The 27,681-nt window shown below is 42.7% G+C and overlaps 1 protein-coding gene across 18 annotated transcripts in view; it reads left to right on the top strand.

Annotated features, from left to right (window-relative positions):
- DLEC1 (DLEC1 cilia and flagella associated protein) overlaps window positions 1–27,681 on the top strand; it is a 66,972-nt gene that overhangs the window by 8,799 nt on the left and 30,492 nt on the right. For 16 of the 18 annotated variants that reach the window (XR_006609297.1, XR_006609298.1, XR_006609299.1 and 13 more), the window contains exons 3-9: window positions 5,531–5,641; window positions 7,029–7,216; window positions 7,437–7,642; window positions 8,649–8,727; window positions 25,492–25,579; window positions 26,315–26,488; window positions 27,201–27,337. Coding sequence is in view for 14 of the 18 variants with exons in the window: in XM_045089117.1 (XP_044945052.1) it covers window positions 5,531–5,641; window positions 7,029–7,216; window positions 7,437–7,642; window positions 8,649–8,727; window positions 25,492–25,579; window positions 26,315–26,488; window positions 27,201–27,337 (983 nt within the window). In the remaining 4 variants the exon portion in view is untranslated. Of the gene's footprint in view, window positions 1–3,967; window positions 4,114–5,530; window positions 5,642–7,028; window positions 7,217–7,436; window positions 7,643–8,648; window positions 8,728–25,491; window positions 25,580–26,314; window positions 26,489–27,200; window positions 27,338–27,681 lie in introns of all 18 variants that reach the window. The other 2 variants (XM_045089126.1, XM_045089114.1) reach the window with 2 other exon arrangements.

Here is a 27,681-nt window from a genome sequence, read left to right on the forward strand (position 1 = left end):
TTGAGATGATTCTTGTTTTTAAATGTGTTGATAGCTGTAACTTTCCCCCTTAGTACCACTTTTACCATGTCCTATAAGCTCTGGTATGTTATGTTTTCACTTTTATTATTTGTCTCTGAGTACTTTCTAATTCCACTGTGATTTCTTCTTTGAGCTATTGAGTTGTTTAAAAGTGTATTGTTATTGTTTAAAAGGGCTCTGATGGCTCAGTCAGTTAAGTGTCTGCCTTTGGCTCAGGTCATGATCCCAGGATCCTGGGATCGAGTCCTATATTGGGCTCCCTGCTCTACAGGGAGACTGCTTCTCCCTCTGCCTCTGCCTCTCTCTCTCATGGATAAATAAATAAAATCTTAAAAAAATAATAAAATAGAAGTATATTGTTTAATTTCCACAATTTAGTGAATTTTCCAGTTTCCTTCTGGTGCTGATTTCTAACTCATCCATCATCCCATTGTTGTCAAAGAGGATACTTTGTATGATATCTATTCTTTGAAATCTACTGAGATTCGATTTGTGGCCTTACCTATGATCTGGAAAATGTCCCATATGCACTGGAGAAGAACATTAACGCTGCTGTTGGGCAGTGTTCTGGGTCTGTTGGATCTACTTGGTCTATTGTGGTCTTCAAGTCCTCTGTTTCCTTACTTATCTTCTGTCTGTTTTTTCTATCCATTACTGTAAAAGGGGTACTGAAGGCCCCAACTAGTACTGTAGAACTATTTGTCTCTTCAATTCTGTCAGTTTTTGCTTCATTATTTGGATGACTTGTCATTAAGAGTCTAAATGTTTAGAATTGTTATATCTTACTATTGCACTGAACCTTTTATTAATATATAATGTCCTTCTTTGTGTCTTGGAACCTTTTGATTTTTAAAGACTTGTCTGTTAGAATAGCCACCCCTTTTGGTCTTTTTGCATGGAATACTATCCGTTACTTTTTGGTTACTATTTGCATGGAGTATCTTTTTTCATGCTTTCCTTTACATTCTATTTGTGTCTTGGATCTAAAGTGAGTTCATTATAAACAGCATCTAGTTAGAACATTGTCTTTTTAGCCATTCTTTTAGCCTGTCTTGACTGGGGAGTTTTACATTTAAAGTACTTATTGATAAGGAGGGACTTCTGTCATTTTGTTATTTTTTTCTATATACCTTATAGCTCTTGTCTTTTATTTCCTACATTACTGTCTTCTTTTGTGTTGGGTCAGTTTGTGTGTGTGTGTGTCTGTGAAGTGTTTAAATTCCTTTTTAATTTCTTTTGTGTTTATAAACTCATTTCTTTGTGATTACCATAGGGATTACATTTAACAATTTAAAGTTATAACACTCTAATTTGAATTTATAGCAGCTTAACTTCAATAACATACAAACTCTGCTTCTTTATAGACCCATCTCCACCCTGTTAGGTTGTTGATGTCACAAAATCACATGTCATAGAATTGCATCTTTATATGTTGTATGCCCAGAAACAATTTCTTCCTTCCTTCCTTCCTTTCTTTCTTCCTTCCTTCCTTCCTTTCTTTCTTTCTTTCTTTCTTTCTTAAGATTTTATTTCTTTGAGAGAGAGAGAGAGAGCACAAGCGGTGGGGAGGGTCAGAGGGAGAGGGAGAAACAGATCTTTGCTGAGTGGGGAGCCCGATATGGGTCTTGATCCCAGGACCCCGAGATCATGATCTGAGCCGAAGGCAGAGGCTTTAACCCACTGAGCCACTCAGGTTCCCTGAGGGCTGTACTTTCAAGGTACAGCATATCTTTGGCCCAGAGAGAGGGAGAAGTGGAGGATGTCGTGGCTTCGAAAGGCATTATGCTTATGGGGTCCTACTAGGGACCAGATGCTATGTAAGATGTTTCGTATAGGTTATCCCACGGAACCCTTCCAACAACTCTGTGAGGTAGGTTTCTTCTTCATTTTATAGCTGCAGGAACTATGAGAGAATGGATCAAATGACTTCCCTAAACTCACACAACTCAGAAGGGCTGGGAGCTGAATTTGGACCTGAGTGAGTCTGCTGTCAGAGCTGACCTTCCTTTTGGAGGAGAAAGACTCGTGGAGCAGATCAGGCAGGGTGTCACACAGGTGTTGATGACTTCCCGCAGGGTGTGGCTCTGGGCGTGAGGCCATGACCTCTGTCAGTCCTGCCCCTCTGAGGCTCAGCCCAGCAGACACTGAGTGATGGTGTGTGTTCCGTACCTTCTGTTGCCCGGCCTTCAGAGCAGAGTCATATAGCTTCTCTCTTGTGGATTTGGCAGAGATTGTTGGTAGCAGATTCTTGGGGGGTATTATTGGTTGCCTGCTGTCCTCTGAGTCCTGAGAGTCCAATGCTGTTCCTAGGATTCTATTGGCTAGAGATCAAGGGGGATGAAATAATTGTTTGGTTTTTCTTAAATGAAATGAGCTAAAACACTGAGAACTGAGAAACCCCAGTCAGGGGAGTTTTTCGATGACTTTTTTTTTTTTTTTTTGCCAAGGTAGTATTGTTAGAATCAGACATTATCTGCCCTGGTTTCTCAGCCTTCTGCTGGTAATGTTTCTCTCTCTCTCTCTCTCTCTCTCTCTCTCTCTTTTTTTTTAAGATTTTATTTATTTATTTGACAGAGATCACAAGTAGGCAGAAAGGCAGGCAGAGAGAGAGGAGAAAGCAGGCTCCCTGTGGAGCAGAAAGCCCCATGTGGGGCTCAATCCCATGACCCTGGAATCATGACCTGAGCCGAAGGCAGAGGCTTTAACCCACTGAGCCACCCAGGTGCCCCATGTTTCTCTCTTTTATTTCAAAAGTAGCAGAATTAGAGATCTTGATCCAGTTCCTCAGACATCCCTCTGGTTCCTGCTTCTGGTTTGGGGAGGAGGGTGAGGTGACCCCAGGATCTCCTTTATTCCTTAGATGATTGATGGTGATGACATTCCCCTGAAACTTTTCTTATTTGAGGTACAGAGGCAGCCTTTAACTGTTTGTTAATACAAATGTCACAAAGTCGAAAACATATGTAAATTCTTCAGACAGAGGGGGAAGATCAGAACATCTTGTGCTTTCATTCTGTTCCGTTGCTGATAAATTGTCCACATTATCTCTTGGGGAGTGGAACAGAGCCACGCGTGGTAGCATAGGGTTGCTGCAGGAAGCCCACTCTTCCTGGATGGAGGAGCCTGCTCACGGGGCCAGTGAGGGATGTTCCAAGGCTCACATAGTCCAGGCCGGACATGGAGAGAGACTTTCCAAAGAGCTGACATACAGTCTGCCCCCTGCTTCTGCAGACATAACACCTAACCCTCCACAGCTTGGGGGAAGACTGTGGAGGGAATGGCATCAGAAGACAGAGACCACATCTTCCCACATGGCAAGAAGTTTTATCTTTTGATATTTCAAATAGGCCATCACCAGAGTCCTTGGGAACTGGGCTGGAACAGAACTTGGCATTCCTGCCACCCCCTGCCATGGTCTCTGTATTGCAAAGGAGAGTCCGGGCATTTCTCAGAATTCAGCTTTTCCCAATGGTTCTATGTTAGGTCACTCATGAAAGGCTCTTGGTGAGTTTTGGAAGGAGAGGTCACTATTCTCCAGCAGTAGTAACAGGCAGATGACTGAGCAGCTTCCAGAAAGCTTTTTTTTTTTTTTTTAATTTTATTTATTTATTTGTCAGAGAGAGAGCACAAGTAGGCAGAGTGGCAGGCAGAGGCAGAGAGAGAAGCAGGCACCCCGCCAAGCAAGGAGCCCGATGGGGGACTCGATCCCAGGACTCTGGGATCATGACCTGAGCTGAAGGCAGCAGCTTAACTGACTGAGCCACCCAGGGATCCCTTCCAGAAAGCTTCTTGAGAAGCCCCTCCCTCAGTGCTGCTGGCCAAAGTCAGTAGTGATAGTTTCCCTGACCTTCAAGCTCCCATTCCATAGACCCCTGCATCCAACCTCTTTATATATGACATGCAGAGAGTGATTTCTGTTTTCCTTGCTGAACCCTGACTACAACAGGAACTAAGCCAAACCTTGAAATTCCTCAGTTAACAAATATCATGGAAAAACATGTATTCTTCGCTTGTCTCACCCTGGGTTACTGGAAACCTCCAAAGGGCAAGGCCATGTTGGTTAATGGAGCAAGCAACAAAGTCTGGAAACTTGTGAGTCTTCCATTAATCTTATTTATTCCTTAATTTGTATCCAAGTGTTAATATACATGGTTTTTAAAAAAAAACAAATAGTTTAGAAAAGCTTCTAGTGACATATAAAAAGCCTCCACCCATGCACATCATTATAAATTTATCCAAACCCATGGATCTGCAACACCAAGAGAGAACTGTGATGTAAACTATGGACTGCATATGAGAACAGGGTGTCAGTGTTGGCTTATTGGTTGGAACAGATGTACCAGTCTGGTGGGGCATGCTGATGGTGGGGGCAGCTGTGCATGCATGGGGCCAGGAGCTCTATGAGACGTCTCTGGTCCACCCAATTTTTCTATGGACCTAAAAGTGCCTTAAAAAACAAAGTCTAGGGATGCCTGGGTTCTTCAGTTAAGTGTCTGTCTTCAGCTCAGGTCATGATTTCAGAGTCCTGGGATTGAGTTCCGCATCAGGCTCCCTGCTGAGCAGGGAGCCTGTTTCTCCCTCTGCTTGCTGCTCCACCTGTACGCACTCACTCTCTCTCTTTCTGACAAATAAATAAATAAAATTTTTTTTTTTTTTTTTTTTTTTTTTTTAAGACCATTGGAAAAAGTCCTCCATGGCACCTCTCCCGGTCTCAGTCCATCTGCCAATGGTGGCCATTTTTAATTTTCTGAATACTTCTAAATAATATGTCTCTATTGTTTTTTTCTTGGCTCATCAGCCATGGATATTAATGACTGACTTCCGGCTCTTTTAAATGAGATCTTATGTCTCATGTGTCAGTGGGTCTGTTGGGGGTTGGCTGATCTACCTGGGCTTGGCTGGCTAGACCAGCTTCAAGCCGTGGGCCCAGCTGAACTTGGCTCCTTGCCACAAGTTAGGCTCAAGTCTGCTCCACATGGATTCGTGCTGGAATCCAAGATAAAGAAGCAGGAGCTCTTCTTGGGCAGGAAAGCTCTTCTCATGATGACGGCAAAGGTGCAAGAGAGAAGGCTCAGCCATGCAAACCTCTGCCAGCATCTCATTGGCCAAAACACATCACATGGCCAGAGTCAAGGGTGAAGAAGTGCTCTCTGTCTCTAGTAAAAGGAGCTGCAGAGTCATATGGCCAGGGGCATGGATACAGAGAAGGGTAAAAGATTGGGGCCATTTCTTCAATCTACCATACTTCGCTGAATTACATTTTATTAATAGACCTCTCCTTGAGTACTTTAGCTCAAATAATACCACAGCACAGCCTTACCTAATGGTTGGCCTCTGTGAAATGGCTGGTCAGCTTTTGCTGATTAATTTCGGAAATCTCAAAATGACCACAGCATTCTTAGAAAGAACTTTGTGAGATGGTTTAGATTTGGAGGATGAAGAAGTTTGGAGTACAGGTTCTTCAATGTCAGTCTGGCTTCACACACCTCTGTCCTTCTCTTCTATGTAGCAAAGACTATGTTCAGATGGTGTGTGGACAGCGAGTTGCTACAGAAACACCATTTGATCAGCCCAGACGATTACTACAGTGACATAGTGCCATTTTGCTCTGCACCCAAAGGTAAGGCTTCTGTCCTCTGCTGGGACATGCGCTCTCATTCTGGGGAAGTTAGGATCACAACCACACTGGCTATCTCTGCTGCCATTTCCTCCTTGATGTTTCCCCCTTTTTAATTTTTGTTAGTGGTTCTTGGGCACGTCCACCCTAAGCATACCCCTTCCTCTCTGGGTTCCTAACCCCCGCAAGGCAAAAGTCTCAACTCCTACATGTGGAATTTGCACCCTTGTCAGCTGCTCAACACCAAGAGAGATTAAAATGTTTTAAAAAGCAATTGAATAAGCCAAGGGAGGGAGGGACTGAAGGCAGATACATCAGGGAACAAGTTCCTGCTGGAGTCAGAACATGGACCATGAGGTTTTTCCATACTGCACCTAGGAAAAGAGCAGCTTTACCTTCTTTGAGTTTGGTGGGAAGACTGGGTAGGGAGGCAGAGAAGGATGTGTATTTGTGTGTGTGGTGTTGGGCCAGTTCTCTGGGATGCGGGAGGCAAGATATTCTGAGAGTGAGTATGGTGGGAGCTGGGTTGTGGTTTTAAGCAGGGAGGTAGACTTTTGGGAGAGTCAGTGTTATGGATAGGGAGACATTGCTCCATGGATCCTGTGGCCACATATCCAGATGGCCCAGTGGTGCCAGGCTTGGAGGATGAGCTCTCCAGGCACCCCAGTCAGTGGGACTCTGATGACCTCTGAGGCTTTGGAACTGAGAAGGCATTTGGGGTGGGAAGACTGGGATCCAGAGAATTGAGGATGCTCATGAGAACCGAGTTCCATTGACAATCTGAGCCATGTAGAGAAGGTGGCCAGAGAGAAAGAGCAGAAGTAAGCATTTCATGATATTAGACCTCCTAATATTGCCAAGTTAATTGGGAATTCAGTGTCCTATGCAGGTAAGTAAGGATAGAATTAACATGTATTGAGAAGTTCCCAGGTAACTGTACTGGTACTAGTTTCATTGTTAGCTATGAGTGATCTAGTATTGGTGCTGGTACCAGTTCTTGCTAGCAATGGGTGTTCTCCTTTAACCTTTTGGGGTTGATCTTAGAGGTGTAAAAAGCTAATGCAAACTTTGATTTCTCATATGAGCTTTTCAAAAAGCAAGTTCTCATATGGGGTATGTGTACATGAGTGAGAGACAGACAGACAGTAGTTTACTCATGTTCTTTGACCACGTTCGACAATCAAACAAATACGTAACTCTCTAGTCCTAAGACTCAATACAGAGAATAAGTTACAGGAGTAAGTTATATGCTACAGAGCAGTTATGTCTAGTGTAGTAAATGTGAAAGTTGAGGAAAAGGTATCAACTGTGACTTTGGTGGTTTTATGTAGTCTTCTTAGAAACGACCCCTTCATCGGTGGTAGCTCAGTTTGATTCCTTGGTGCCATAGGCATCTTCATGCCCGGATGTTCAAAACTCACATTCAGTTGTGAGAAGCGCTCTGTCCCCAAGAAGAACCTGATTAAGAAGCTTGAGGCTTCCTGCAAGATGCTGACTAAGTCTGAAGACGAATTAGACTACACCGTGGACAGCCTGACGGGGGACTTGTGTTCAAAGGCCAATCGCAAGGCCATCAAGGTTGGAGTGGAAGTCCATGCAATGTGGTGTGTGTGGGCAGTGGGCACAGGGAGGCGATGAGTGGAAGGAGTTCCCGATGACACAGGACATTGTGGGTCCACAGAGAAATAGGGAGGAGAGTTGGCACGGATTACCATTGGGTCACGGAGTTGGCCCAGTGTCAGTGGTCACAGTCACTCCCCCGGCCTGTCACAGACTCTATTTTTTGTGTGTTTCAAAGAAGGCAGGTCCACCCAAGAATAAAACGTGGATGAGCCACTTACACGTGCCCCAGAGAGAACTGGAGCGACTGCTGCTTGCCAGAATGGAGAGTCGGAACCACTTCCTAAAAAACCCTCGGTTTTTCCCTCCTAACACTCCCTATGGAGGCAAGTCTCTTCTCTTTCCTCCGAAGAAGCCACTCCTGGTGGGAGATTTGGAGCAGAGGTGGGTCTTTCCCGGACTTGGATTTGTCAGGAGGTGGGACCCATGCGAGTAAACCCAGAAGGTCCTGGATCTGGTCTGAACTTTTGTGGGGGCTGGGGGATGGGATGTCAGTATCTGAGCAGAGCAAGGCTTCAGGGCTCCCCACAGACCTGGCCTTTGGACAGCCGCCAGAGACCTGGGTTTGTGCTTTCCTGACCTGCCAGTGTTGTTGAGGGATTGGCGGTTAGTGTCGCTCCCCTGTGTTCATGTGAAGAGTCTCGGTCTGTAGCCATGCTCTTCCCTTGCAATCACGTGTCTCGGAATAGGACCCTAAAAATAAAAATATTTAAAATTTGTTTAATTGCAAATAATACATATAAATTGTGATTTTCTTTCAGAGAGGGCCTTTGGCTTATTTCATTAATTGTCCTTGTCAAGGGAATGAATAGCTTCATGGATTCATAGTTTCAGGGGACTTCAAACTCTTTTTTATTTTTTAAGATTATTTATTTATTTACTTATTTATTTGACAGACAGAAATCACAAGTAGGCAAATAGGCAGGCAGAGAGAGAGGAGGAAGCAGACTCCCTGCAGAGGAGAGAGCCCGACGAGGGGCTCGATCCCAGGACCCTGGGATCATGACCTGAGCCAAAGGCAAAGGCTTTAACCCGCTGAGCCACCCAGGCACCCCGGGACTTCAAACTCTTAACATTTATTAGTCAAATGACATCATTTTTATTAAGAAAAATTGGACTCTTCTATGCCAAGAAACATAGCACCTATATTTAAAAACCCAGTTAGGATAGCTTACTACACACATGTCAAAAATGAACCACAGTAGCTGCACATATCTTCATGAAGATTCTATCATCCAGTAAAATTATCCCATAATCTGCTTTAACAACAGGAACAAAACCCAGTAAATGACATACTGTGATTATTTTTTGGCAGTTTGGGTGTATTTATTTTGCACAAATCCAATGGGTAAAACTAACAGCCTTTCTTCCCTCTTGTGCCCTCCCACAGTTGTGCTGATACTCCAGTGTTTCTAGCTAAACCATCAGTTGGATTTTTCACAGATTATGAAATTGGGCCAGTTTATGAGGTAAAAGTCTTATTTCTTTCCAGCTCCCATTTCATCATCATCTTTACTTTTTTTTTTTTTTTAAGATTTTATTTATTTGACAGACAGAGATCACAAGCAGGCAGAGAGGCAGGCAGAGAGAGAGAGAGGAGGAAGCAGGCTCCCTGCCAAGCAGAGAGCCCGATGCGGGGCTCAATCCCAGGACCCTGGGATCATGATCTAAGCCGAAGGCAGAGGCTTTAACCCACTGAGCCACCCAGGCACCCCAGCTTCCTTACGTTTTGAAGTCATTCATGGAATTAAAGCCATATACAAAATTAGAGAAAAGACAGTAATAAACCCTTGTGTGCCCATTACCCACCTTCAGTAATTATCTTCTTCCTGCGAATCTGGCTTCACATATCACTCCCACAACTTTGTGTGTGTGTCCGTGTACACGTGCGTACACTGGAAGTGTTTGAAGGAAAAGCCTAGAGGTAGGGTCGTTCTTTAGTTAGTACTTCAGTCTATATTTCTAACCGGTAAGCACTTTTACAAAATAACCATTGTCAGGACGCCTGGGTGGCTCAGTCGGTTAAGCATCTGCCTTTGGCTCAGGTCGTGATCCCAGGGTCTTGCCATTGAGCCCTGCATCAGGCCCCTTGCTTGGCAGGGAATCAGCTTCTCCGTCTGCCTGCTGCTCCCCCTGCTTGTGCTCACTCTCTTGCTGACAAATAAATAAATAAAAATCGTTTAAAAAAATGACCATATTCAGGAATATTAACATTAATTAATATTGATTAGTATTAACTAATAGCAATCCATGTTTGATTTTCCTTCATTTGTTAAAAAAGAGTCAGTTTACATTTGGTTTACTTGAATCAGAATTCAAACATTGCATTTGGGTAAATATCTCTTTTTTCTCCTTTAGTGGGTAATAACTCTTCTACCCTCTGCTAGTTTTTTCCTCCAAAGAGACTGTTTGTGCTGCTGTGCACAGTGTGTGAGATTTCTGGTTCTTCATCTTCACCAAGACTCAGTCTTTTTCATTCTGACCATTATGAAAGGTATCAGAGATCACTCACTATGCACATTTTCATGTGTCTATCAGCCATTTGGATATCATCTTTTATGAATTGTTTTGTGGCTTAACATGGGATCTGTCCTGGAAATTGTTCCTTGATGTAAGTGGGGTGTTAAAGTCCCCTGCTATTATCATATTATTGTCAATTTCTTCCTTTATGTCTGTTAATATTTGTGCTATGTATTTAGGTGCTCCAATGTTGGGCATATAGACATTTATAATTGTTATATCCTCTTATTATATTGCTCCCGTTATTATTATGTAATACTCTTCTTTGTCTCTTTTGTGATATAAGTATTGCTCTCCTGCCTTTTTTCTTTTTTTTTCACTTCCATTTGCATGGAATTTATTTTTCCATTCCTTAACTTTCATTGTGTTCGTGTCTTCATTCTGACAATGGGTCTTTTGTAGGCAGCGTATAGAGAGCTCCTGTTTTTTTAATCCATGCGTCACCCAGTGTCTTTTGATTGGAGCATTTGGACCATTTGCATTTAAAGTAATTATTGATAAGTACTATAAGTAAGTAGGTATTGTATTGTTAAGTATTGATAAGTATTACTGCCATTTTGTTTGTTGTTTTCTGGTTATTTTTGTAGTTCTTCTATGTTCCTTTCTTCTCTTGTTTTCTTTCTTTGTGATTGATCACTTTCTTTAATGTGAGGCTGGATTTTCTTCCTCTTCATTTTTTTATGTACCATAGGCTTTTGGTTTGTGGTTACTGTGACATTCATATATAACATTCTTAAGTATATAGCAATCTATATTAAGTTGATGGTCACTTAAATTTGAACACATTGTAAAAGAACTTCATTGTTACTCTCCCCTCCACATTTTATGTATATGTTATTGTATTTTACATTTTTTAATTTTGTGAGTCCCCTTAGCTGATGTTTAAAATATAATTGATTTGATTTATTTTGTCTTTTCAACTTCATACTAGCTTTCAAAGTGATGACTACCCTACCTTTTTTGTGTGTTTCCTTTTACTCCTAAAATGTTTTCCTTTCATAATTTTATTTCTAATTATGACTTCTCTTTTCCACTTAAAGAAGAAGTCCCTTTAATATTTTTTCTAAGGCCTGTTTGTGGCGGTGATCTCCTTTAACTTGTATTTTTCTGGGAAAACTTTTATCTTTCCTTCCATTCTGAATGATAAACTTGCTGGGTAGGATATTCTCGGTTGTAGGTGTTTAACTTTCAACACTTTGAATATATCATGCAACTCTCTTCTGACCCATGAAGTTTCTGCTGAAAATCAACTGATAGGTTTATGGGGGTTTCCCTTGTAGTAACTAATTGCTTCTCTCTTGCTGCTTTTAAAATTCTGACTTTATCTGTAATCTTACATTTTAACCATTACATATCATTGTGTAGAGCTCCTTGGGTTCATCTTATTTGGAGCTCTCTGTGCATCCTGAACTTGGATGTTTCTTTCTTTCCCCAGTTCAGGGATGTTTTTGGCTATTATATCTTCAAGTAAGTTTTCTGCCCCCTTTTCTCTTCTCTTTCTCATACCCCTATAATGCAAATATTTGCTCACTAGAAACTGTCTGAGAGATCCCTTAACCTGCCTTTTTTTTTCTTTTTATTATTCAGCTTGATTGTTCTTCATTACCCTGTTTTCCAGATTACTGATTATTCTGTAGCCACTAATCTGTGATTGATCCCCTCTACTGTATTTGTCACTTCAGTTACTATAGTATTCAATTCTGATAGATTCTTTTTCATATTTTCTTTCTCTTTGTTGAAGTTCTCACTGAGTTTCTCCACCCTTATCTCCAGTCTGGTGAGCATCTTTATGACCATCACTTTGAACTCTTTATCAGATACATTGTTTATCTTCATTTCATTTTGTTCTTTTTCTGAATTTTTGTCTTGTTCTTTCATTAGAACGTATTCTTTTTTTCCTCATTTTGCTTGACTTTCTCTGTTTGTTTCTACAAACTAGGTGGAATAACTACTTCTCCTAAATTTGAAGGGATAATCTTTGTATTGTCATTACCTGTGTAGACTGTGTGTGCCTTGTGATTGTAGAGTGTAGAAATGCTGACAAGACTGTCTTCATCTTTGGCTCTTCATCATGTTCATGTTCACCAGATGACCTCTCTTGGGGTTATGTGTTGCGAGCTCATTGGAGATTAATATACATACCTTAGAAATGGCTACCAGGGCTGGGATGGGGGGAGGTTTACTTTGGCCTCCCATGAATCTGATAGAGATACCATAGTCTTTCCCCTTCCTGATGCACAGGTGGCACCACAAGAACTAATAAAAGTTAGCTGTCAATTAGGTGCATGCAAAACCCTTTGATCTCACTACAGAGTCCTTCTGTATGTCCCTTTGCTTTATAAAATCTATGCATTAAGATCCAGACTTTGTGGAAAATAGCCACACAGCTGCCTGAATTGTTGCTCCCCCGATTCCCCCCTGTCAGTAAGTTACCCTGAATAAAACTCTGTAAACTACATGGAGTCACCTGCTTCGTTTTATAGTCTCAAAGTACCTTCTCAGTTTGGAAGATATTTTACTATCCCTCCTCCACCTTCTAATAGGCTGGCTGGCTGAACCTGTGGCTATCGTAGGCGGGAGGACCTGGTACACTCCATGCTGGAACTGTCCTGGTGGGATGGCTAGAACTGAAGTGGGTGCAGGCTGGGGTGGTCCTGGAACTCTCTGTGCAGAGGGCATCTTGGCAGGATTGCTGAAGCTGAAGTGGGTATAACCCGGGGGATCCCAGGGCTCTCTGTATAGACAGTGCCCTGGGAGGACAGCTGAAGCTGAAGTGGGTACAAGCTGGGTTGTCCCAGGATGTTCTGTACAGGGGTGCTCTGGTAGGGGAATGCAGCTGGAGTTGAAGTGGGCCTGGATCAGGATGTCCTGGGTGGTCTACACAGTGGCACCCTTGCAAGGTGGCTGGAGCCAAGGGTGGCATGGGCTGGAGTGTCCTGGGGTACTTTGCATAGGGATACCATGCTGAGACAGCTGGTGCTGAGGTAGGCATGGACCAGGGTTCCCTGGGGCACTTTGTGCCAGGAGTCCCCTGACAAGTCTGGAGCAGAGGTTAGTGCCAGACTGGAGCATTCCAGGGTGCTTTGAACTTGTATCACCTTGACAAGATCCTGGAGCTATAGTGAGCACTGGCTGGGGTGTCCTGGTGTGTAATGTGTTGGGGCCACATTGGTGGGATGGCTTGGGCTGGTAGATGCTAAGGACCCAGTGAGGCAGCAGGCCAGCTATGGTGCCCAGACCCTGCTCTTGTCTGGGCTATTGAGGTGAAAAGGGAATGCAAACTGTAGAACTTTCCAGCTGAGGGGTTTCAGGAGCTCTCACTGCTCAGCAGAGTTCTAGGACTGGGCCTTTTATATTCTAGTTGCCCATGCCTTCAGTACTGTTCCTCCCTGCTGCAGCTTGCAGCATTAGGGGTAGCAGTTCCCACTGTGACTCACTCTTTCCCATCTCTTGCTGTTCCATCTATGTGGTATCTATCTTGTATTGTATAGAAGCTGTTCAGTGGCCCTCAGGTGCAGATTTAGAGCACCTATAGAGGAGGTGAGTTCTGGGGTCTTCCTACATTGTCATCTTGGACCAGAAATCCCTGTACCTGTTTTTTAAAAATGCCATATTTATTGAAACTGTGGTTTCTTACATCCTAGGTTTGGCTAATTGCATTTTTTTTTAATTTTATTTATTGATTTGACAGACAGAGATCACTAGTAGGCAGAGAGGCAGGCAGAGAGAGGGAAGGGGAAGCAGGCTCCCTGCTGAGCAGAGAACCTGACATGGGGCTCAATCTCAGGACCCTGAGATCATGACCTGAGCTGAAGGCAGTGGCTCAACCCACTGAGCCACCCAGATGCCCCTGCATTTTTGTGATGTCATTAAACATATTCTTTTATTCATATTTTCTATAAAACTGTAGTTTAGATGTAGATGTTTTATTAGATTCATGTTCAGTTTTTTGTTTTTTATTTTTTTTTATTTTTTTTTAAGATTTTTATCTATTTATTTGACAGAGAGAGACCACAAGTAGGCAGAGAGGCAGGCAGACAGAGAGAGGAGGAAGCAGGCTCCCTGCTGAGCAGAGAGCCCGATGTGGGACTCGATCCCAGGACCCTGAGATCATGACCTGAGCCGAAGGCAGCGGCTTAACCCACTGAGCCACCCAGGCGCCCCTGTTTTTTATTTTTTGATGAGGGTAACTCTTTGGTGGTGCTGTGTATTTTTTATTGCATCCCATCAGGAGGAATGTATCTGCTTTTCCTATTACCAGTGAAGAATGGCGTCGGAGGTTATGAGCCTGATCCATCATATATAAAGTTTTTGTCAACCTTTCATATTATTGGCTTTAGAAGCCTTAGATGATTGTTACCTAGATCCATTTTTTTAAACAAAATTAAGGGTTACAAAATGGTGATTTCTAATTCTGTTATTCCTTCTGTGTTTATTAGCTGTGATTTTTCTATTTAAAAAGAAACTTCACTTCATATCCCTTTCCCCCCTTCCTTATGCTCTCCTTAATCTTTTGGTAACTATTTTTAATTAGTTTGGGTTCTTCCTTCTTCCATTGTTTCTTTCTGGAATCATAAGTAAATATATGGGTATATTTGAACTCCCTATCCTTACTGCCCTCAACATCTTTCTAGTTTCACTTAAAAGCATATTCAGTGATTCCTCTGAGAGTAGTTACAGCGACTGTCCTGATTCCTTTTTCACCAGTTTCCTTCATGTTTATGCTAGACTCCACCATTCTAGAGAATCAGACCAAGACCAAGCTTAGTAGTTGCCAGCTCTGCTCACCAGGTTTAATCATGACAGATCTCATGACAGATCCTTCATATATATGTAAATTGTATTTTACAGTTTAAGAGAACTTGCAGATCCATCATTCTTCTTTTAAAGATTTGTTCATTTATTTTAGAGAAAGAGAGAGAGAGCCTGCAAATGAGGGGAAGAGCAAAGGGAGAGGGAGAGAAATCCTCAAGCAGACTCCCTGCAATAGAGAATCCTGGCAGACACCAAGTGATGAATTTTAACATCACCATTAATAAGACACTTTGATATCATATGCCCCGAATATGACACACTGAGAGGGGCACATCACTTACCTGGTATTCTTGCAAATAATGCATAACCTCAACCTAATCATGAGTAAACATTAGACAAAGCAAACTGAATGCCATTCTACAAAGATATTACATAAAATAACTGACTAGTGCTCTTTAAAAGGCTCAAGGTTGGGGCGCCTGTGTGGCTCAGTCAGTTAAGCATCTGACTTTCGGTTTTGGCTCAGGTCTTGATTTCATGTTTTGGGATCGAGCCCCATGTGGGCCTCTGTGCACAGCACAGAGTCTGCTTCAGATTCTTTCTCCCTCTCCCGCTGCCCCCCCCCAAATAAAGAAATAAAATCTTAAAAAAAAAAAAAGGAAGGCTCAAGATCATGGGCAATAGAGAACAAGTAAGGAAATGTCACAGATCAGAGGAGACTAGAAAGACATGGGAACATAACACAATTTCAGATTTTGGATTGGATCTAGTAGTGGAAAAAGAAAGTTAGTGGACAAATTGGAAAAGTATATGTAGATCCTATGATTTAGTTTATATATTATAGCAAACTTAATTTCTTAGGTTTGATCATAGTTCTCTTGTTATGAAGATGTTAACATAAGGGAAAGCTGAGCTACTCTTGTAGCTCTAATTTCAAAATCAAGCATTAAAAATATACATGTATTAAGGAGAGCTCCAGTTATGTAACTAGATAGCCTGAAGCGGGGTGCCTGGTTGGCTCAGTGGGTTAAAGTCTCTGCCTTTGGCTCAGGTCATGATCCTGGGGTCCTGGGATCGAGCCCCACATTGGGCTGTCTGCTCAGTGGGGAGCCTGCTTCCCCCCTCTCTCTGCCTGTCTCTCTGCCTACTTGTGATCTCTGTCTGTCAAATGGGTAAATAAAATCTTTTTAAAAAAATAGCCTGAAGAATAAGAATCTACAAAAAAATGAAAATTCTAGAACTGACATTACTCAATAGTAATAGGACTTACCAGCAAACTAGACACAGATGAAGAGAAGATTTGCAGAGAGGTCAGTAGAAATGATCCAGACTAAAGCACAAAGAAAAAAAGAAGGAAAAATACGTAAAGTAGCATTTTAAAATATGGGACCTAGTGAACAGATCTGTTGTATAATTGAAGTCCCAGAAAGAGGGTAGAGGGAGAATGGGACAGGAGCAGGGTTGGAAGACATAGTGGATGACAGTGATCCAAAAGTAACAAAGACATCAAGCCATAGAGTAAAGCACTAACAACACTAAGCAGAATAAAATTTTTTAAAAAATCATACCCAGGCATATTTAGTAAAATTCTGTTCTAAGCCAAAGAAAAGGAGGGGGGACTGTAACTTAAACCATCGAGAGAAAAAAGACCTACCATCTTCTAATGGCCTTGATTGAACCTACAAAATGCTTGGAATGGAAGCTTCAAAGTGTTGAAAGAAAGTACCTTTCAATCTAGAATTCTAAACCCAGTGAAAATAGTCTTCAAAAATGAAGATAAAAGGAAGACATTCTCAGACAAAAACTGATAATTTACAATGAGATAATAATAATTCGTCACCAGGAGATCTGCACCAAAGGAATTTTTAGTCAGAAGAACATGCATGAGAAATTCAAGAAGGAATGAACAGCAACAACAATCACATGACATGCAAATGGACCAGGTACTGCAGTTAAAAGAGAAGGATCTAGTACCTGGGTGGCTCAGACAGTTAACCAGCTGTCTTTAGCTTGGGTCATGATCCCAGGGTCCTGGGATCGAGTCCTGCATTGGGCTCCCTGCGGAATGGAGAGTCTGCTTCTCCCTCTGCCTGTCGCTCCCCCTCTTTGCTCTCTCCTTCTCTCTGACAAATAAATAAACAAAATCTCTAAATTACACACAGTAATGACTTAGCCTCAAAATATGTAAGTACAATTTTACAAGACTGGAAGAAAAACAGATAGAATAACAAACATGTAGGAGATTTTAACATTTTTTTCCCTCAAAAACTTAAAAACTAGGTAGACAAAAAAACCCACTAAAGATATAGAAGTATCAAGCAATTAACAAACTATATCTAATTGACTTATATTGACTACACTTGGCAATTGCAATATGTATTTTTTTAAAATATTTTATTTATTTATTTGACAGACAGATCGCAAGTAGGCAGAGAGGCAGGCAGAGAGAGAGAGGGAGAAGCAGGCTCCCTGCTGAGCAGAGAGCCCGATGCAGGGCTCGATCCCAGAACCCGGGATCATGACCTGAGCTGAAGGCAGAGGCTTAACCCACTGAGCCACTCAGGCACCCCTGTATTTTCTTTTAAAATTGCATATGAAACACCAAAATTGTCTATGTGCTGGACCATAAAGCAATTATGAAAAAATTTCAAAGAACTAAAAACATATATAGAGTTAATATAGAAATCAACAATAACAATATAATAGCAACTACCTAAATATTTGGAAATTAAGTAATTCATTAGTAAATTCATGAATCAAAGAAGTCATAATGGAAATCAAAAAATAGAAAATAATGATCATTTTTAAGAGTTATTGAAGTATATTTGACATATAGGGTTACTTTTGCTTCAGGTATACAACACAGTAATTCAACAATTTAATACATTACTCAGTGCTCACCATGATAAGTCACATCTGTCACCATACAATGTTATCTCAGTATTATTGACTATATTCCCTATGTTGTACTTTTCATCTCTATGGTTTATTTATATGAATGATCATTTTTAAATGGTACATCAAAGCTTGTAGAATGCAGGTAAGGCCAAGCTTAAAAGAATATGTGTAGACTTATATTTACATGTTAGAAGAGAAATAGTCTGAAAATCCGTTATCTAGGTATATCTGAAAGATCAGAAAAGAATAGCAAATTAAACCCAAAGAAATGGTAAGGAAATCACAAAAACAAGGAGAAATTTAAACAAAATAGAAAACAAATATGCGGTAGCATCAGCAAAGCCAAAAATTAGTTCTTTGGAAAGATTAATGAAATTAATCCCTAGCAAAACTGATCAGATCAAAGAGAAAAGAAAGTACAAATTCACCAATATCAAGGAAAAAGAGGGCATCATTATAGATCCTATAGACATGGAAGAAAAAGAGGTTTATGAGCAATGTTAAACATGGAAATTTGAAAATATAGATGAAATAGAGAAATTTTCAGGAAAATACAATTTACAAAACAGATACAAGTAGAAATAAAACATCTGAACAATGTTCAGACACTGAATCTCTGTTTAAAACCTCACAATGTTTTAAAATTGTGATGATCACACAACTCTATGAATATACTAAACACCATTGTCTTATACACTTTAAGTTGTTGAGTTGTGGCGTGGGAATTATATTTCAGTAAAGCTGTTTAAAACAACAACAACAATAGGGTGCCTGGGTGGCTCGGTTGGTTAAGCATCCAACTCTTGATTTCAGCTTATGTCTTGATCTCAGGGTCATGAGTTCAAGCCCTGCAATGGGCTCCATGCTAGATGTGGAGTTTACATAAAAACAACAATGACAAACTTTCCTACCAATAAAATTTCAGGCCATGATGGTTTCACCAGTGAATTCTTTCTAACCTATGAGGAAGAGTTGCAATGATCTTTTACAAAGTCTTACAGAGAATAGATAAAAGGGAACACAACCCAATTTGTGTTATAAGACAAGCATAATCTTGACCCCAAAAATCTGAAAAGGATTATTACAAGAGAGGCTAAACTTTGTCATGAACAGAACTGCAGAGTTTCCTAGCAAAACATTAGCAAACTGAATTCAGCTTTATCTAAAAATGATCAACATTACAACCAAGTTGGTTGATCCAGCAGTGCCAAGTTAGTTTAACATTTGAAAAGCAACAAGTAGAATTCCCCACCCTAACACAATAAGGTAGAGAACTCAAAGTTATCTTTCACTAGATGCAGACAAAATTTAATATCTAGTCGTAATTTTTTTAAAAAACTCTTTGCACACTAGGAATAGGGTAAAAGTTTCATAATTTGACAAAAGGTATTTACAAAAATAAAACTGCTATTATTCAGAGACATGATCGTGTACCTAGAAAATCCAAATAAATTTACAGATAACCTACTGGAATTAAATAAAATTAAGTGAATTTATTGAAACTCTTTAGACACAAAGTCAATATACCAAAACCAAATTTGTTCCTCTGTACTAGAGCAAACTATTATAAAATGAATTTAAAGCAGATACTATTTATAGTACATTAAAAAATTATATTTAGGAATAAATTTATTTTATTTTTTTCTTAAGATTTTATTTATTTACTTGAAAGAGAGAGAGACATCCAGAGCAGGAACATAGGCAGGGGGAGTGGGAGAGGGAGAAGTCTTCCCGTCCAGCAGGGAGCCTGGTGTGGGGCTCAATCTCAGAACCCTGGGATCATGACCTGAGCCAAAGGCAGATGCTTAATGACTGAGCCACTCAGGCAGCCCAGGAATAAATTTAAATAAATATGTGTAAGACATTGACAGAAAACTAAGAATATAAGTGAAAGAAATTAGAGGAGACCCAAATAGATGAATAGGTACATACCCAGTGGTACGTTGGAGCCAAGTCATAGTAGCACATGAGAGCTGACCACGTACCTTCTCCCCAAATCCACGTTCAGTGATGGTTTCTTGAATTTGACCACAGTGGGAGTAATTACACTATGGAAATCAACAAATACTATCAAATCAGGGCTCTCTTCCACCCCCAAGAGCCTGTCATTAAACATTCACCAGCACACTACTGAATATACTGTATTCATGGATTGGAAGACTCATTAGTAGAGGGATATTGTCAAAGAATAATTCAGAGGAATTTGTTATCTGCATACTCCTGTGAGGAATAGTAGTCAGTATACTGTTGTCAGTGAACAAAAGCAAAAGCAAATTTATAACAAGAGGAGAGAGAAAAAACTTGTAGTCTGGCAATAGTGAATCATCCAGTGTTCACTGTTAGTAACTCTGTCTTAGTCCAGGTCTGAACCATTGTCCTCAACTCTTCCCATTTTGGTCAGTAGTGCCTAAAGGAGAGAATTTAACCTGAAGAGCTTTATTCTCTGATGCAGAATCTTTTGGGGATGTCAGTTTGATATTGGCACAATAGCGACATTTGTATACCTGAACATCTGACAGTGGAGAGCAACATATACCAGGGCAATTATAAATATTATAAGAAATATTGAGAACCTATTTTGCACCCAGTTTTTTTGTCCGCATGGATCTAATCAAGAGCATACATCATCTTAAAAATCAGTTTGGTCAGTCTTAGTGAAGTAATTGGGGTTTACCCCTTTGAATAATTGACTATTTCATTTTTTCCAAGACATGTATTCTAGCAGTACTGTTAAATTTAACAGCTATTTCCATAGAGTTCATTTTCTTGAATATTCATGTGTTCATGTGCCCTTGAATATTGATTCATCTACTTAGAATCATTCTAAGTAATGAAGTTATGTTAGACTAACCTCAAATGAGTTTATCTAAAGTCAACATTCATTTTGCTTCTGTAATTATCCTAGATTTGTCCAGTGGGAATCTTACAAGTATTCTCCAATGAGAGACTCCCATGTTCTTTTGTGGGGTTTTTGGTTGTGGTGTTTTTTGGGTTTGTTTCTTTGTTTTTGTTTTTTTAAGCACTTCCTTGCATTCTGGCATTAAAAGATGTTCCAGCTTCATCTTGTTCTTACTTTGTCCCAGTTCTGGAATCAGTTTCTAAAAAGCCCTGCTTCCTTTTTGTAGAGAACACAGAAATTTGATATTTAGAAACCAGGGTCTAAGCACTAGAGGTGCTCTTTGCTGCTGGGGTGTCATTGCTTGTGGGTCCTTTCAACGGACAGAGCTGGAGAAAAAGAGCAGTTGCATAGATCCAACCATAAACAGACATATGTGTGTACACATGTGTTCATGCATATGTCCACACACAGTTGCATAGTATTTAAAATCTTGACTATACTGATGCCTCTAGTTCTAGTCTAATTCCACACTACCTCCTCCTCTTCCATGCTTGTGGTTCCTTCTCCTACCATCATGTGAAGAATCTTGGAATCAAATTCTACTTTTGGAAGTCTCTGCCTCTAGAGGCTTTGTAGTGAGGCTCAGGGTCAGAGCTCCATGATAAGTGGATGTCTGGTGGCAGGATTCCAAGTATTTATATAGTGGAAGGCGTATATCCCAGATGTATTATGTTCTGGAGCTTAAGAATAACATTTGTGGCTAAAAGTACTTGATAGAAAAAAAGTACTTGAAATGTTTTTTCTGGCACGACTTCAAGGGCAACTTTTATTGGTGTCTGTTTGAAAGTATTTAGTGTTCCAGTTATGATAGCCATGTAACCAATTGCCTCACAAAGACTTTGTGAAACAGCCATTTGCTTGCTGATCAGGTAGGACACAGTGAGAAGAGTTTGTCTACTGTGATGTTTGGAGTCTTAGCCAGAAGACTGGAGGCAGAAATTTTCTGAAGTGTCAGTCACTCACGTGTCTGGTGGTTGATGCTGGCTTTCAGCTTAGATCTCAGTTCCTTTCCCCGTGGGCCTCCTGTGGAGGCTTGCCCATATCAGTTAGTTCCTTTCCTCTCCTCCCCAACCCTCCCCTCCCAGCCCAGTGGCTGGTTTCCACAGAACTGGCCTCCCAAAAAGAGAGATACTGTCTGCTACAGTGTATTATAATATGGGGGTGACATCATTCAGAGTCCCTGATACATCTAGACATTTGGGAAGAAATTTTTAGAGTAGTGCAAGGAGATTGAGTTATTAATAAGTACATATTAAACAAAATAATCAACTGATTAACTCTGGATGGACAATAATTATATAAGGGACAATTTCATGCACAGCTGTATCATTTATACAGTGACAATAGTGTAAATATCAGTTACTATACTAACCAAGTAGTATGATATAACTTATATTGGAAAGATGGGGGATAGGAAGCGCATATCATATGGTGAATTGGATATGGGAAAGAGAGAATGTTCACAACGTGCATCCATATTTAATGCATACAGATTAAGAAAGATATTATGTCATTTGGAGGCATATTCTGAAATAATCAAAGGGAGGAAAAAATATTCTAGGAAATGACAGGAGACTGGCTCAGGGGAAGAAAGCAGGATTTCTGTTTTTCAAAACCTTTGATTCTTTAACCTGTGTGGTGGTCCAACTTTGATGAAAATAACAAACAAACTTTTTAGCAAAAGAAATGCTAGGCCTAGATCATCTTACAGGTACACACCACAACCAGTTAAGCTAATTCCTATTATATATAAACAGTTTCGGAGACTAAAAAAGGAAGGTGATGAGCCTACTATGGTCTGAATATTCATGTCCCCCAAAAGTTCTATCTTGAAATCCTATGGTATTAGAAGGTAGAGACTTCGGGAGGTGCTTAGGTCATGAGGGCGGGGCTTCATGAGTGGGATCAGTGCTTTTGTCAAAAAGGCTCTAGAGAGACCCCTTGCCCCTTCCACCACTTTGAGAACACAGTGAGAAGGTACCAGCTATAATCAGGAAGAGGGCCCTCACCGAAATGTGACCATGCTGGCACCTTGATCTTCGACTTGTCGGCCTCCAGAGCTGTGAGAAATGATTTTCTGTTGTTTGTAAGAAAACCAATTTATAGTATTTTGTAGAGGATCCCGAATGGACTAAGACAGAGCCTGATCTTACCTTGACCCCAAAGCCAGATGAGGAGGTATAACAATGAAAAACATGCTCCAGGCTTGCTTAAGAACACAGGTATACTCCCAGTCCTTGGCCTCTGGAAGTTATGAGAAAGCTGCTCTGTCCGAGGTGGAGGCAGATAGACCCAGGCTGTGAGTGTGAAGGCTAAAGGGTTGTGGTGGGAAGAAAGTCCTTTACCTTGTAAGCCAGGGGGCTATTTTGTTTCCTGTCAATATTTTGGTAACTTAAAAAAGACATTTGAAAGAAAAAAAAACAGGTACAGAAATACAAGGTGAAAAATGGCAAGCCAAATCAAGTAAGAAATGCATTTGGGCCCACGTGTGCACCTGCACACACACGCACTAGGGAGCAAATTGTGTATAACCCAGGAATGCAAGGAATGTCTTCACCGTGGGCCTTGAGTTGGCAGCTCCCTGCCCTAAGCCTCTCATTTTTCCCTCTGGGGCTTCCAGTGCTGTTAAGGAAAGCCAGCCCGCTTATTATTATCACTGCCCCAGAACTTGCAGGCACCAAAGCTGCCCCCGTTCCAGAGCCTGACGTCCCTCCTTCCAGCTGACCGTGGGTGAATGCCATGGTGATTGTGATGCGACTGTCTACCGGTGTCCTTACACCCGACTTCACACCAGCTGGAGTTCTTCACAAGACCTGCCTCCTGAGGGTCTGCTGCCTTAGGACCCTTCTGATGCCAGCTGTCATAGCCTGGGTGCCTCATAAAGCAGGGTCTGAGACAGTGAGAGTCTGCGCTGTCAATCACATCTCTGGAGAAGACTGAGGAAAGGGGGTGGAAGCAGGAAGTGCCAATCCAAGAAAGTGTTACTGAGCTGTCCACCATAGAGCCCAGTTGACTCTTTCATCTTGTGGCACATCCCCTCAGAAGCCACATAAACTGCTGGCTCCTGCCCGTTACTGGTCAGAGGTCTGCCTTGCGTGCCTGGAGCAAGGCTCTGTTGATGGCCCAGTGGATGTGAGGAATGGCTGCCAACCATGAACACCTTGACCATGAATCTCAGCAGTGGGTACAGCTGGCTCCATGTGTGAGGGAACAGCAGCCTGATGGAGGGAACCAGCATGCAGTTGCTTGGGCTGTTCCATGCACATGTGCACTCCTGAGGAAACAAAACTGAAATGGCATCCTTGCATATGGAAAATAATTTAATCCCTACCTCACTCCATACCCTAAGCAAAGTACTTTTCAGCAAATATCTCAAACAAAATTTAATTATTTATTTTCAGGTGAAATTTAATTGTATTATCATTACTTGTTTTATATTGTTTCAGAAAGAGGAGGGGCAGAGGGAGAGGGAAACAGAGAATCTTAAGCAGGCTCCACACCCAGCACAGAGCTCAATGTGGGGCTTGATCTCACAACCCTGAGATCATGACCTGAGCCTAAACCAAGAGTTGGATGCTTACCTAACTGAACCACCCAGGTACCCCTCAAACAACATTTAAAGAAGAAAATATAGGAGATATTGAAAGATTTCTAGAAACAGAAGCACAAACCACAAAAAGTTGATGAATTTTATATTAAAATCTTAGAAATTATATATCAAAAGATAATATGAGTTATAAACCTGGAGATGTTTACAACATATACCTTATAAAGAATTAGTACCCAGAATATATCAAGAACTGCTACAAATCAATAAGAGAAAGACAAAGTATACAATGGCAAAATGGTAAAAGGATATGGACAGGGGTGCCTGGGTGGTTCAGTGGGTTAAGCCGCTGCCTTCAGCTCAGGTCATGATCCCGGGGTCCTGGGATCGAGTCCCACATCGGGCTCTCTGATCAGCAGGGAGCCTGCTTCCTCCTCTTTCTCTCTGCCTGCCTCTCTGCCTACATGTAATCTCTCTCTGTCAAATAAATAAATAAAATCTTTAAAAAAAAAAAAAAGGATATGGACAGACAACTCACACAAGAGGAACCCCAAATAGGAAATAAACCTGTGAAACAATGCTCATCATCATTAATAGCAGAGTAAGGTTAAAATAGTAATATGGGTCTCTCCACACTTGGGTGTGGTTTACAGATGGAATGATGCAATTGTTGTGTTGGCCAAAAATGGACAAGTTTTGACTTAGGAATACATACCTATGAATAAAAGTATGAAGACACACACTTCACATTTATGTAGCTGTTATCTGGTGGACAGCAAGGGGGCTGGGGTAGGGCTTCATCTGTATTTTTAATGTTTTTATCTTAATCTAGGTAATGGAAACATGCCTTTTGTCATGTTATAATTTATGAATTTTTTTCCTAGTATAATATTTCACAAAAGAGAAGCAAGAGATATGCTCATACACTGAGCTTCTCTTTTTTGCCAGGCCCTGTGTGGAGTGCTGGTGGGGGCTAGCAGTGTTTGAGTCCCAGGCCTTGCCCTGGGGGTCTCCCAGTCAGAGGGAGGGAGAATAGAAAGCAGGGTTTAATAGGGGTTGGATGGGTTGAGTGGTAGTGGGAGGCCCAATTACAAACCAGTCATATAGGTGCCCACAAACACCTCTTGACTGGGCCCATGGGAAGAAACGACCCAAAGGGATATGTGGGGAAGAAGTCAGCAACATAAGAAGCCAGATGGGCAGGACTTGGGAGCCAGATGTCCTGGGCTCAAATATCAAGACCATTACTTACTGGATAAGGGGCCTCTTTTAACTTCAACTTTGTCAGGGTAAAACAGATAGCTCCCACCTTTTCCTGGCTCTTGTAAGGTTGAGGGGCACATGGCAGATGCTCGGCAAATAGTAGGTCTTGTTTTAAAGAGGGTAAAGCATAGGTCAGATCTATTCCTGTCTTCATGTTCACTTTGTATTTTATTTTTTCCAAATACAATCTAGGGTAGATAGAGGGGTGTATTGAATCCCCATGCGCCCATCCCCCAGCTCAGACTCACTGCATCTACACCTCTATCCTCTTTCCATATTACGTACAGCATGTGCCTCACATCACTTGGCCATGTGCGTTGTCTAAAAGAGCTCCCCTTGACTTCCGGGCAGATGGTGATCTCCCTGCAGAACACCACCGCGACCAGTCGCTACCTGCGAGTCCTCCCACCTTCTACGCCGTACTTCGCTCTGGGACTGGGTGAGTCAGCCTAGCAGTAATCCGGACCACCTCGAAATTGTATGTGGGCTCACTCCCAGCACAGGCCCGCCTGACCCTCACATGAGCCTGGGCCCTCCTTTCCTGTCGCAGTCCCTGGGGCCCTTCTGCTCTGCAGATAGCCCGTCCACCTCCCACCCATCCTCCTAGTGATGTCTCTGAGTCCCGCCAGCCCCTTTCTCCGGGCACCCCCTCTGGGCCCTGGACCTGCCCTCTGCTCACTCTCCATGCTTCCACGGCCCGAGTCAGGCTGTCCTCATTACCCACTTAAAACCAGTGTGGGGGCTTCCCAGCTGGCCTTCAAGCTTCCACACCACAGTGTTTTATCCAAGAATAGCTCTGGTCATGTCGTTCCCCTCCCAACCACGCTCGGAAGCTCAAATGGCTCTCTGCTGTCCACAAAATAAATTCTAAGCCATCAGGCCAGGCATCTCTCCCCTAACTATTCCAGATGGACCCTATCACTCTGCCACCCACCTGCCTGGGCCCTGGTGGTCTCCCTAGGACTCCCAGCCCTAACAGCCTGTCCCCCTTGCACAGCCTGGTGGTTCTGCCATCAGCGTGGCTTTGGCACAGAAGGCATCTACTCTTGGAGCAGCCCAGCTGTGATGGGGTCTACCTCTGTCCCCTGGTTGCCAGCCGCACGCAACACATGAGCCCAAGCCCCGGGGGCTGACTGGTCCCCAGGTCCTCATCTTTTGCTTCTGTCATGCACAGGGATGTTCCCAGGCAAAGGCGGAATGGTGGCTCCTGGAATGACCTGCCAGTTCATTGTCCAGTTTTTTCCTGACTGTCTTGGGGATTTTGATGACTTCATCTTGGTCGAGACCCAGTCAGCCCACACCCTCCTGATCCCCTTGCAGGCCCGGCGGGCCCCCCCAGTGCTGACGTGTGAGTGTGTGCTCTGCCCTCCCTGGGATGCAGTTCAGGTTGACACGTCCCTGGAAAACCCGTCTGCTAGCAGGGGCCCTTTGTGGCAGCACATGACTTGGTCCTCCCAGGAAGGGGCTTCTGGGTCCTAAGGAGGCACCTGCTAGTACATATAGCCTTCCGCTGTGTTGGGCCCCCGTTGTCCTGCTTCCTGGTGGAGGCTGACTCAGAATTGTACACAGCAAGAGAGGAGGCCAGCAGCCTAGCTAGCCCCAGCACAGGCTTTGCTGGCTCCTAGATTCCCAAGTGGGTCTGGGTCACACTGAGCCAAGCCAGGGGTGCCTGGGGCCCTCAGCAGATGTCACCTCTGTGGCCGTGTGGGTGGCTTTGGGAAAGCTGGCTTGGGCTGGTCTCCCTCATTAGCAGCAAGCCTCTTCGGCTGGACCCAGGACTCTGACCCATGCTGTGTGGCCCTGGCTGAGGCCTGAGTCTCCAGTGAGCACAGACTCCTGCTGATCTAGCCAGCAGCGCATGGAAACCAGAGACTACTGTGTGGGTGCAGGGCTCAGGGCGGGTGCCCATCCAGCCTCTCTGCTCCAGGCGCTGGGCCGGAGGCCCTGCATCCTTCCACGGCTGCTCTGAGCTCTGGCATGACCTCAGGGGCGCAAGGGGCCACAGGGCCTGTTCAGAGCAACACGTTATTTCTGCTGTGCCCCTTCTCCTGTGGCTCCAGTGTCACCAGTGCTGGACTGCGGTTACTGCCTCATCGGGGGAATGAAGATAACCAGATTCGTCTGCAAAAACGTGGGCTTCAGCGTCGGCAAGTTCTGCGTGATGCCTAAGAAGAGCTGGCCGCCACCAAGTTTCCGGGTGAGTGATCACAGGCTGCTGCCTGGAGCTAGAGCAAATCCATCCACGAAAATTCTGCCCACCCCCACCCCATGAGGAACTTGCTAGAGTGACCTGTGATTGGAGACACACACACAAAAGAATGGTGTGGTGTATCTTGCCCACCTGCTGTCATCAACACCACAGAGACCAGCACTGTGGTTGGTTGGTTGTCCTGCCACGGAGACCTATGTCACCTGGGCAGCTTGTGTCACCTCCCTCATCCTTCCAAGCCAGGCTCAACTGTCACCGCATCTACTCCTTCCTTCAGGCATCCTTGTGGCAAACGTTTTCAGAGCCCTACGTTGGCAGCCCCTTGGCTGTGT

This window comes from Mustela putorius, unplaced genomic scaffold (genome assembly GCF_011764305.1).
Source record: "Mustela putorius furo isolate JIRA1106 unplaced genomic scaffold, ASM1176430v1.1 tig00003834_pilon_pilon_pilon, whole genome shotgun sequence".
Classification (NCBI taxonomy): Eukaryota; Metazoa; Chordata; class Mammalia; order Carnivora; family Mustelidae; genus Mustela; species Mustela putorius.